Raw genomic sequence first — 12600 nt, forward strand, 5'->3', positions numbered from 1 at the left:
GTTAACAATATCCATACAATAAGTTTTGGATTCAGCAGTAATCCAAATCCTTCTATCAAACATAACCCTTTAACTTGAATTATTCTAAACAGGCTATATTAAAAAACATTATAAAACTGTTCAACCTTTTAATGAAGAGAATTAGAATATATTTTAAGTCTTTTCATTTAAAAGACTAAGAGGAAAATGTATGTGCTGTGCTGTGCTAAGTCACTCAGTTTTGTCCGACTCTTTGCAACCTCATGGACTGTAGCCCGCCAGGCTCCTCCATTCATGGGCAATCTCCAGGCAAGAATACTGAAGTGGGTTGTCATGCCCTCGGCCAGCCAATCTTCCCAATCCAGGGAAATGTATAAAAGCTAAGTAATTATAATTAGTAAATAAACTGGGGAAGAAATTACATACTGTCTGAACCACTTCTATAATATTAATTTGCAAAGTCTTTTATGTTTTAATAATATATATTTAATAATATAATATAAATAGCATATATTTATTTGCCTTGTCATCTCTATGTATTGTACAAATAAATTATCTCATTAAGATGGTCACAAACCTGATTTTGGAATTAATACCCATGTGAGTTTGTTTCACTGGAGAACAGAGTGAGGTATCTTGACTGCTATCAGTATTAAGAGAAACTGAATCAGACATCCGAGATGGAGAAGAACAGTTGCTGTTATTCTGATTGCTATTGTGTGTAACTTCATCTGATAAAGAATCTGTATCCTTTGTATCATCTGTAAGAAAAAAAATTAAGCTACTGATAAAGCCACATAGAATTTCCAGTAATGACAAATGGCATTTATATTGTCTTGGTTCAATATATAAGGAATTATATGGATAGAAGATAACCAGAGGCTCACCTCAGAAAATTGAGTCCTAATACATACAAAGATTCAAGAATTTAAAAGTAGTGATACCTTCAGTTAGTTTTTAGTGATACCTATAGTTTTTTTTTTTTTTTAATATGAACGACGATAGAGTTACCCAGAATCTGATTTAAATTGACACAAATGTTATCACATAATGTTTTTAAGGGCATTTTAGGCCATTTTAGTGAATATTGTTTTCCATGAATTTAGTTTTAAAAAGTTGTAACAGTAAGAAATATATACTATAGTTCACAACCTCAATAAACTTACTATCTGGGGTATAAATGATTTCATACATGTATGGAATTGTTTTCACCTATTCTGATAATAAAAATGAGCAGCATAGGTAACCAAAAAAGAAACACCACACAAATTCAGAAATTTTCCCAAGGTCAGCTTTCCCCTTTCTAATATCATTTCAAAGAACTATATATGAATAGTGAATTCTCAATACGTGAGATGGTTTTGCAACAACTATATAAACAAATGCTAAAGCTGAAACTCGGGTACTTTGGCCACCTCATGCAAAGAGTCGACTCATTGGAAAAGACTCTGATGCTAGATGGCTGGATGGCATCACCGACTCAATGGACATGAGTTTGAGTGAACTCCGGGAGCTGGCGATGGACAGGGAGGCCTGGCGTGCTGCAATTCATGGGGTCGCAAAGAGTTGGACATGACTGAGTGACTGAACTGAACTGAACTGATATAAACAAACAGATAATATTCATAGTCCACTATAGGTAGGTAGTAATAAAAAGTACCATTTTTTAAAAGCAGTGATAAAAAGATAATAACTTAGTATGTTTACAACCCTACAGGCATGGTAGCACATGGGGCTCTGTAACTTCTGCTTTAAGGTGTTTGGGTCTGAGAATCTGAATTTTTAAGATACTGTTAAACTACATGGCACTTAAGTTCTCTCCTATTTATATTCTCCTGCTTCCTTCTCATGTGGTAACTGTGACAATTAGATAATAATATGGAAACTATTTAGCATAGTAAGTAACAATTAGTAACAAATATCAGTACCATTATTATGAAACCCCAAGCTATCCTGTAAAGGGGAACCTTGCCAGTAAGTTTCATCAACGACATAAAGGTACAGACTGGATAAATAATGTGGACATAATTTATCCAGTGGAGATAATGTAGACATTTTCAGATATTTGGTGGAGAAGAGTAAGGGAAAGATAAAAGGAAGGGATAGCTACTCTCCGAGTTGTCTTTCATTTCTAAGAGTCTGAGATTCTGTTAGGTGGGGGTGAGGTGGTATGCTAAAAAAAAAAAGTTCCTTAACAGATGAAATAACAACAAGCATCTGTTATACATAAGGTACTTTGCTAGATCTGAGTACACTAACCCAATATATTTGAAATTCTCAAAATCTTTCATTAGCTTCATTGTATGTCTAGTTAGATGCATGCGGGCTACATCCCTTCAGTCATGTCTGACTCTTTGCAGCCCAGTGGACTTGTAGCCCACCAGACTCCTCTGTCCATGGGATTCCCCAGACAAAAATACTGGAGCGGGTTGCTATGTCCTCCTCTAGAGGACCTTCCTGACTCAGGGATCAACTCCACATCTCTTATGTCTCCTGCACTGGCAGGTGGGTTCTTAACCATCAGTACCATCTGGGAAGCCCAGTTAGATGTATAAACATGGACAAAAGTAAGGAGCTTAAAGATCGTATAGCAAATAAGTGGTAGAGAGGGAATCATAATCTAGGCTTATCTGCCTAAAAAATCCATGTCATGTAAGTAAACGTGCATGAACGAAGGAAGAGATCCATCAAGATTTTTCTTTAAAAATGAGAGACAAGGAATAGACCCTTTACAAAGACAGGTTTTAAAAATTGCTTCTGAAAAGTATTTTAAATAACATAGTAACATTTAGTGAAATTTATTTGAAAAAAAAAATTATAGATTTTATTCAGTCCATTTCTGTTTTTAGTGAGCTTTCTTTTGACATCTAACCTTTTTTGTTACTACTAAGTGCTACCACTTTGGGCTGGTTAATAGAGGTTTCAATTAATGGTGGTCGCATCTCTGCCATTTTCATCTCTTCGTCAGAAGAAAGTTCTTCAGATTCCTAATTTAAAGAAAAAAGAGAAAAATATTCACAAAAATAAATTTTGGTTTCTTTAAATGAATAAATATTAAGTTATATGAACTTCAAAGAGAAAATACTTGACACAGGCATAAAACCTTTTTGCAGTAACTGAATAAAACTAGTATGTGACTTAAATTTTTCAAGACATGGCAATAAAACTACAGAAATTATTAACACTACACCAAAATGTCTCAGGTATAATTTTCTGTGTGGTCCTTAATTCAACTGTATTAATGATTAGTATATACCTGGTACTATATCAAGTGCCAGAGAAACAAAAATGAGTAAAACACAATCCCTGCAGGTGAAAAACTCAGTTTAGTGAAGATGCTCTAACAAAAACTGTATTCCTAGTTCTTAAATTTATTCCTTCAAGGATCACCAGGTTCCAAGGAATCAGAAAGACTGAGATGCTCTTCCACCAAGATAAATTAATGGCAATTTCTGCCCAATTTGAAGACAGAATCTTTTATTACTCTCCATGATTTTTTTCTCTGATATTTGGCAACTGTCCCATGCAATTTACCATTGAGTACTATTAGCACACACACAGAGACTCTGCTGTCAACAAGTATTAATAGAAAGATTTTTTTTAACAAGTATTAATAGAAAGATTTTAACATTGTATATAACAGACATAAAATCAGATCATCTGCAGTTTATTTTTAACTAATAAAATGAAAATAAATAAAATGTCTTAAAACAGTATTCTATTAAAAATACTAAGATTTCTAAGTGCTTTAAGTGTCATAATAAAATATGAACTGAAATCAGAAAACTATTTCAATAAAAAGGCCAGACAGTAAATATTTTATACTTTGAAAGCCACACATTCTGTTTCAACCAACCAATCCTGTTGCTGTGGCATAAAAGTAGCCACAGACAATATGTAAGCAAATTACCATGGCTGTGTGCCAGTGAAACTAAATGTCATCTAATTTTTAATATTTCACAAAATATGCTTTTTCTTTTGACCTTTATTCAATGTTCAATAATGTAAAGCTGTTCTTAGCTTGCAAGCCATATAAAAATAGGCAGTGGGCCAGCTTGGGGCAACAGGCCATAGTCTGCCAACCCTGTTCCAGACTGTACTACAATGGAGTTAGACTGTTAAGTAGTTAAGGGAGAGAAATGTAAATTGGGTTTAGTCTTCAAGGGTAAGTTAAGAAGTAAGTAATATTCTGAGTAGAGGAAAACATGGAAATAAGAAAATGTATGGCAAGTCAGCTCCACGAAGCTGAAATTTAGGAAAAGGGACAGGAGAGACAGAAAAGGCAGACTGGATTGCATAGTAAAAGGTTATGCTCTAAGTTTGAACTCAATTAAGTACATGCTGGTCATTACTGAAAGTTGCCAAGCTAGAAACTCACAAGGCAGATTATCTTTTAAAATAGTAACTCTGGTATTAAAAGTTTATGGAAAGAGAGACTGGCAGAAAGAAAATTGGGTATAGTAATAGTCCTGAACAAAAAAGACTGCATCTGTCCTGCAATGGCAGTGATAGCTAGTACAGGAAAAAAAAAAGAACTGGGGAGAAATTTTATCACCATTAACAGAACTTGACTGGTAGAATGAATACAAAGAGTGAGGTAACAGGACAAGGAGGTTTGTCTCAGCCTTTTGGTATCTGCAGCATCTAAAGTGCTGACCAGACCCTCTTCATCATGAGACTATATTATACCTGGGCTTCTGCGAACTCTAGTCTCCCAAATCTCCCACCACCTTTCTGTTTCCTTTGCTCATGTCAATTAATCTTCCTGCAGTTTGCTCATATTCTTTCCTTTCTTATTCTTTCCCCCAGCTACTGCATTTTTTCCCCAATGATTATGTTTATTTTCTTAATTAAAAGTTTTTATTTATTTATTTTGACCATGCCCCACAGCATGTGGGATCTTAGCTCCCCAACCAATGAGCAAACCTGCGTCCCTTGAATTGGAAGCATGGAGTCTTAACCACTAGGCAACCAGGGAAGTTACAGTGATTATGTTTAATGTAGATAATTCCACTAAAAAACGTTCAGTGGCTCCCCAAAGACTATAGTACAGAACATTAAGTCGAGACTTCTCAGCATAGCTATCAGGAAACAATCTACTCTACTAACTTTATTTCATTAACTATACCCCCTGATATATTTGGTCAGATGGTCTGACCAATGCTCTTTCCTCCATTTTCTAAAGGAGGTTCTTTTGCTCTCATTATTCTTTTCACATTTCATTCAATTCTCCTATTTCTGTTAACAGAAATACTTCAAAATACAAGTTAAACGCTTCCTTCACCTTAAAGTATCTGTGGTTCTTAATAGCCAGAAAATACCTCTTCCTAAATTTCCATAAAACTTAATACCTCCAGCAGTGTATGAGGGGAATGTAGAATGGTGCAATCACTTTTGGAAAACTGGCAGTTTCTCAAACAGTTAAACAGAGTTATCATACAATCTAGCAATTCAACTCTAGAGGAAAGAGGATGTATTTTCTTTGGGTATAATCTATACCCAAGAGGAAAGAAAATATATATCCACACAAAAACTTGTATACAAATATTCAAAGGAACCTCACTCATCATTAGAGACAAAATGTGGGAATAACTCAAATGTTCATAATGGACGATGATGATGAAATACACAGACATTAAAAAAAAATGGATGAAATACTGATATGTGCTACAATATGAATAATCTTGATGATGATATGTTAAATGAAAGAAACAGTTACAAAGATCACATACTGTATGATTACATTTATACGAAATGCCAAGAACAGCCAAATCCAGAGGCCAAAGACTACCAGGTGCCCAGGCCTGGGGAGGAGGATATGGAGGTTGCAGGGAGACAACTAAGAAGCACGGCGTCCTTTCAGGGTAATAAAAATGTTCTCAAAGTGTTTGTGGTGAGGGCTGCACAACTTTCACCACGCTAAAAGCCACTGAACTGCACCCTTTATTTAAATGAGTGAGTTGTATAGTATATGAGTTATACCTCAATAAAGCTGCTTAAAAAAAAAAAAGCTTTTATTGATCCAAAGGAAAAATCTCTTTAAAAAGTCTCAGATATTCAAGAAAAAAAAATACAATCAATGATAAATGCCTAAATAAGTCAAATTATTATTTGGTAAACCAACAGCAACTTTTTCATTTTTAAGTTACTGAGATTAAATCAATTGCTATTATAAATTTTACAGAATTAGAACTGCCACAATCTAACTTAAATAGTCAAAATTTTTATAACCTCTATACTCCAGTGTTGAAGCTTAAGTGATAAATGAGTGGTAAAACAAATATTATGAAATTCCTCAATGGCAAACTATATTAGCATATTTTCTGCTATTGGTATCAGGTTTCCCCTACCTTTAGTTAGCAACAATGAAATGTTAAATTCTTATCATTTAACATTACTCCAGAATAATCATAAAGCCATACCTCAAAAACATCATCATGATTAACAATATGCTTCAAGTTCTCAGAGGCTTTCACATTTGCAGTCACTGGCAGATTTCCAGAACTGACCTCAGCTTCAGGTTCACTGGTCTTCTGTATAGAGTTTCCTATCATAAACTTTTCTCTTTCATCAGCTTTGCTTCTTACTGGAGTGGTACTTTCAGAAGTCTAAGCAAAAGAAAAGATAAAAGAACTAACATTCTTTACACCTATTACTGTATTAAATTTCAGATGAAAATTTAAAAGTATCTTCCTATTATGGGTAAATTGAAGAAGTTTTAAACACAGAAATCTGTAGCACCGAGAGAGAAAATGCTCACTGAGGGAACAGGCAGTCACAAAGGTCCATGAGCCACATTAAACTTTATAATTTAGCTAAGGTTCCATTTCATCCTAGAAGGTGCAAAGCTGGTATTTTTGAGTGAGTCACTTGGCAATGTGCAAACTCAGGAAGGCTCCATTTTTTCCTGCTCTTTGTGGAATGAATAGAAACTTCAGTGACAGAATAAAACTTCTGTTTCTGTGATACAGATGCAGAGGGGAAAGTTCATTAAAGGAACACACAATTTAGGGATTTGTGTAGGTTTCGGAAATATCCTAGGGAAACGTCAATGATCTGTCATAGTAATTACATTTAAAATGAAAACTGGGTAGAATAGATCAATATTACCAGAGGAAAAAGTATTTCTATAACCATGAACTTTCTGACATTCGTTTTCTTATTCTTTGTTCAGGCAATGTTAGTTCAAAAGCTATGCTGACACTCTCCTGCCCACCTGGACAGTCTGTAACCACAACTGAAGTGGTATAATAGTATTTCAGTTTGCTCACTATGACAGCTTTTAGTTCAGGTATCTGAGAACTCTGGTCACTGATATGAAGATCTGACTCACTGGAAAAGATCCTGATGCCGGGAAAGATTGAAGGTAGGAGGAGATAGGGGCAGCAGAGGATGAGATGGTTAGATGGCATCACTGACTCAATGGACATGAGTCTGAGCAAACTCAGGGAGATAGTGAAGGACATGGAAGCCTGACGTGCTGACATCCATGGGGTTGCAAAGAGTCGGAGATGACCAAACAACAACAACAATCTGAGAATATTCCCCAAGTCTGGGAATATATTTTGGTGTATACAAAAAGGATCATTATATCAATTATCATTTAAAAATTTTAAAGAACTGGAAATAGACTTTAGTCAATGTTTTTAAATTGAGCTTTCTAACCTTCACACCCACATCATTATTTGCAACTTGCTGATCTTCATGCCGTTTCAAATCTTTTCCAGAGTCTTCATTAGTCTCTTCATCTTTTAATCTATGTACAATGGTTTGAACAGTTTTGACCATATTCTTAAGCTCATCCGGGTATGGTGTTGGATATCTCTTCAAATTTCCCTCCTAGAGAAATAAAATAAGAGATAATTTTAAATTATCTCACAATTCAAAGTCCAGGTATTTCTTTTTTAAAAAAATTTTATTGGAGTATAGTTGATTTACAATGCTGTGTTATTTTCTGTTGTAGAGCTAACTGAATCAGCTACACTTATACATAGATGTACTCTTTTTTAGATTTCCCATATAGGCCATTACAGAGTATTGAGCAGAGGTCCCTCTGCCATACAGAGGGTTCTTATTAGTTATCTACAGATAAATATTTCCAACATCAATCTCAAAATTTAATCTATAGTCCATCTTAATTATACTATATACCTAGCTCATAAGGTAACTGTGAAGACAGATGATAGGCTTTTGAAAGCATTTTAGATCAATAAATGTACGGTTTTATTGACAGTAAAAAAAAACAAAACCAACTTCACAGTTAACAGATTTCACTGTTTTTAAAGCTTTTTTAGTAGACTTAAATATATTCCATTTGGAGATATATGGTATGGATATTGCCAACACTGTTACTTAGCTTTGAAACAGATACATGTTTTCCAGCTAGATAATTATGCAAACAGACATAAAATTCCAACATTATGATGACTTACATGCCAGAAACCAAACACCTCTAAGATCAGCCTAATCATCATTTTCTAGAATTCAGCCAGCTTTATTATACAAGGGAAAAATAATCACATCCATAACTAACTTGGAAATGTGTATTTGCTACTTCTATTACTACAACAGTCTCATAAAGAAACAAAATGTTCACCTCAAAGAGTTGTTCATCTCTTTAATATATAAATAAATCATTAAAGAAAGAAAAGGGGGAAACAAGAATCTGTTTTGCTCTTATATTTATGTACACTATGAAATTTGGTTTTTATTCACACAATTTTATATTATTCTCAAATACTTTCACATCATAAATGTACTGGATCAATAAAATTTCAAGCACCTTGAGGGTAAGGAATGTAACAAATACTTCTTTGTATCCCTGAAAATAGCACAGATGAGCTATATAGCACCTAATAAATGCAGGCTTCCCAGGTGGTGCTAGTGGTAAAGAACCCGCCTGCCAATGCAGGAGACAGTAGGAGACATAGGATTGAGAGGATCCCCTGGAGGAGGGGTCCCCTGGAGGAGGGATCCCCTGGAGGTGGGATCCCCTGGAGGTGGGATGCCCTGGCAACCCACTCCAGGATTCTTGCCGGGAGGATCCCATGGACAGAGGAACCTGGCGGGCTTATGGTCCATGAGGTCGGAAAGAGTCAGACATGACTAAAATGATTTAGCATACATGCACCCAATAAATATCAGGAGACTTGTTTAAAATTTGAAGGAAAAAAGAATAGACTCACTCTGGGAGGTGCCTCCCTTTCATCTTTGTCTTCATCACATTCAAATGCCACTTGAGCTCGCTGTTTTCTCTGTTCCTCCCACAATGAAGGATTAAAACTTTCATTATCTGATATAAACATAACTAGAGGAAAACAGAAATAAACAAAACCCCACTGTATTTTACTATAATTATGAAAAACTATTACTTGCTCATAATTTTATGAGATGTTCATCACAATAAATCAAGACCGGTCAATGTCAGGAGCTACAAATGCTACACTAACAACTAGGCTGCATTTCTAACATTTCTTCACAACAGCAATTCACACATCTTCTCTTTCTTAAAGCTGATTTGTCTTTTTTTTTTTTTTTATGAAAAAGATTCCTGAAGAGAATACAATATAATTAACACACTATAGATATGTAATTGTGTGTAGTTTCCTACAAAAAATAACACGGCAATACACAAATCATTTCATCCAAGTTTTGGCATTCAGAAATCTTAATTCCAATATTGTTTATTATGTATTAGAGGAGGGGCGTTAACACAGAAAAAAGGAAATATTTTGGTAAAAAATGACTACCCTTATGGCCCCTACCTGCATTAAACATTATACATACTTTGACTATGTAAACAAAGTGACTGCAAGATATTCTTTATATCAAAACTAAGGAAAATTTAAAATTTAACACACTCAACACTTACATATCCTGCTATCTGATACAATATGAAAGACTTAACACCTGTCAAAGTTTTTTTGCTTCCTATTAGGCAACCAAAACAAAAGGTAAGGCTTAAAAAATTAATCCATTTGACTAATATATATCACCTTATAGAATTCTGTGCAATTAAAAAAAAAAAATCACAACTTATTTTCTGACCGTTAAAAGAAAACAAAAGAGATTTAAAAGCACCTTTTTAGCTAATAGAAAAATCGAAAACCCAAATACAGTTTGATTATTTCCACAAAACCAGCATAATTATCATTTATTTTTAGTCCTTCTTCTGGGCTTCTTACGCTTCTTTAAGCTGATATCCACAGGAAGAATACCATGAAACTAAATACTAACAACAGGAATAAAGCTTTATTTACCTTTTTCTTTGTTTTAATTAGTTCAAAATTTTTTACTTGCTTTGTGTTGTTGCTTAATATTAAATGAATTACAGTGTTTGTTTGTGCAACGAGGTTCAAATTCCTGGGAAGCCTTCCTGACATACTTTTTGTGGTATACTGGGAAAGGCAAGCAGACCCAAGCAGTTTCCAACAAAGTCTACTTCCAGGATTGAGAAAGAGGATTTCCCCTCCCATCTTAGGATTGTTTTGTTACCCAAAGGATTCTTGAAGAGAATCCAATAAAACATTACAGATGTGTGACTTTGTGCAATTCCCTACAAGAAGTAACATGGTAATTATATAAATATTTCATTCAAGGTTTGGCACTCAGAACTAGTCTTCCTAATTCCAATACTGTTCATTATGTACTAGAGGTGGGGATGAGGGTGAAGACTCCCATTCATCAGCCTAGCCCAAATATCTCTAAGAGTTTTAGATTATATCAAAGCAATTTTACATCAGAATTTTTTCAGAACCCCAAGGAAAGTAACTTTTACCATTCCTCTCACTCCTGTCAACTTCTGGTCACCTATACTTTCTACCCTTTAGTATAAATCTCACATCTTTTGAGATTCAGGGCATCAGGTAGTAACATTACTTTTTCTGCATTTTAGAGGCCACTAGATCTGATCACACTAGCATATTCATTCGGGATTCTAGCGTTTGCATAGCATGTTTCTCTCTATGTATGTGTCATAAGTGAAAGTCGCTCAGTTGGGTCCAACTCTTTGCAATCCCATGGACTATACACAGTCCATGGAATTCTCTAGGCCAGAATACTGGAGTGGGTAGCCTTTCCCTTCCTCCAGGGGATCTTCCCAACCCAGGGATTGAACCCAGGTTTCCCACACTGCAGGCAGATTCTTTACCAAATAAGGCACCAGGGAAGCCCAAGAATACGGGTAGCCTATCCCTTCTCCACCGATTTTCCTGACCCAGGAATCGATCCGGGGTCTCCTGCACTGCAGGCAGATTCTTTACCAACTGAGCTATCAGGGAAGCCCTATCTACCTAAGACCTGCCAAAATCCTGAATGATGACAAATGTATGATGACTCCAACAATACAATACAATTTCGTAATTTCTTGATGTCCTCAATTTCAATGTCCATCTGCATCGCACCCATGTGATTCAAAATCATGGTGGTACTCAAGACCTTAACTTGTGTAATACCTGACCACTCTACTTGTCCTTCTAAATCATTCACTTATTGTTGCTGGTAAGTGTTGAGTTCCTTAACCTCATTTCCTTTTCTTCCTGTAAAAGCATCCTTTTACTCCCTTCTCTATTCACCTTAGATTTCATGACATATTATTTCTACCACTCTCATCTTTTCCCCCCCTTTCCTTAAGTCATACCTACCCAGTAAATCCTGTAACATGCTATTTCAATCACCTACCTTCTGTGCCCTGGAATTCAACCAGAGAAAAATGATATAACCTTGTGGTTTAGAACCGCTACAAATTTATGGTATTCCTTACTCTTGGTTCCATCTTCAACACTGCTCAGGAATTCATTCCAAGACAGCCTGCTCTCCGACACAAAATCACCACCACTTACCTCAAATGCCCTCCCCTCAACCTTTACAGGTAATTTTCTTTGACATCACTGAGAAAGTAAATATAATAAAAACCCTCAGACTGATACTGCTCCCCAATATCCTGTTATAAATTTATTGTTATATGGATCCATTCCTTCCCTTTTTCCTGTTTAAGACTGATGCCTCTAACTAAGCTCAAGATACCACACCTTCTTTTTCAAATTTATCCATCATTATCCCCCTCTCACATCATAAGCTTCTTGAAAGTAAGTATTTAAGATTTAAATACTTAGATCTGGGACTTCCCTGGCGATCCAGTCGTTAAAAGACACTCTGCTTGCAATGCACGGGACATGGGTTCAATACCTGGTTGGGGAACAAACACCCCACGTGCCTCAAGAAGCAGCCAGGGGTGGGGCAAAGATCTTAAATACTTAGATCTAACACAATGCCTGGCACATGTGGGGTAATAAAAATAGAATGAATTAAATGTGAAGTGTCTACTCTCAAAGTATGAAAAATTCCACCTTTAGCACATTATGTTTTCTGACTCATTTACTTCTCAGACACTGTGATAAAGGAAAATGCTTCTCTTTCAGTTAAAAAGAAATTCAGTTGCCTGACCATACAAAATGTAGTTTCTGATTCAGTACTGTGAGTATACTAGTTATAGCGCTCTCATAATACCCATAGTGAAATACTTTACATATGAAACTCTAAGAGGACTCAGAATATTATAAACTTATACTTTTCTGTTGAAGTCTCCCCACACTAAAATGCATCTAACAAAATCAAAGGAAT

The 12600-nt window shown here is 35.4% G+C and overlaps 1 protein-coding gene across 1 annotated transcript in view; it reads right to left on the reverse strand.

The window, feature by feature from the left end:
• The window catches only part of ERBIN (erbb2 interacting protein), a 124844-nt gene that overhangs the window by 18780 nt on the left and 93464 nt on the right, over positions 1–12600 (reverse strand). The window contains exons 16-20 of the mRNA XM_052659006.1: positions 9165–9286; positions 7645–7818; positions 6402–6587; positions 2852–2966; positions 557–740 (exon numbers count right to left, since the gene is read on the reverse strand). Coding sequence (XP_052514966.1) covers positions 557–740; positions 2852–2966; positions 6402–6587; positions 7645–7818; positions 9165–9286 — 781 coding nt within the window. The remainder of the gene's footprint in view (positions 1–556; positions 741–2851; positions 2967–6401; positions 6588–7644; positions 7819–9164; positions 9287–12600) is intronic.

Source organism: Budorcas taxicolor, chromosome 20 (assembly GCF_023091745.1).
Source record: "Budorcas taxicolor isolate Tak-1 chromosome 20, Takin1.1, whole genome shotgun sequence".
In the NCBI taxonomy this organism is placed as follows: Eukaryota; Metazoa; Chordata; class Mammalia; order Artiodactyla; family Bovidae; genus Budorcas; species Budorcas taxicolor.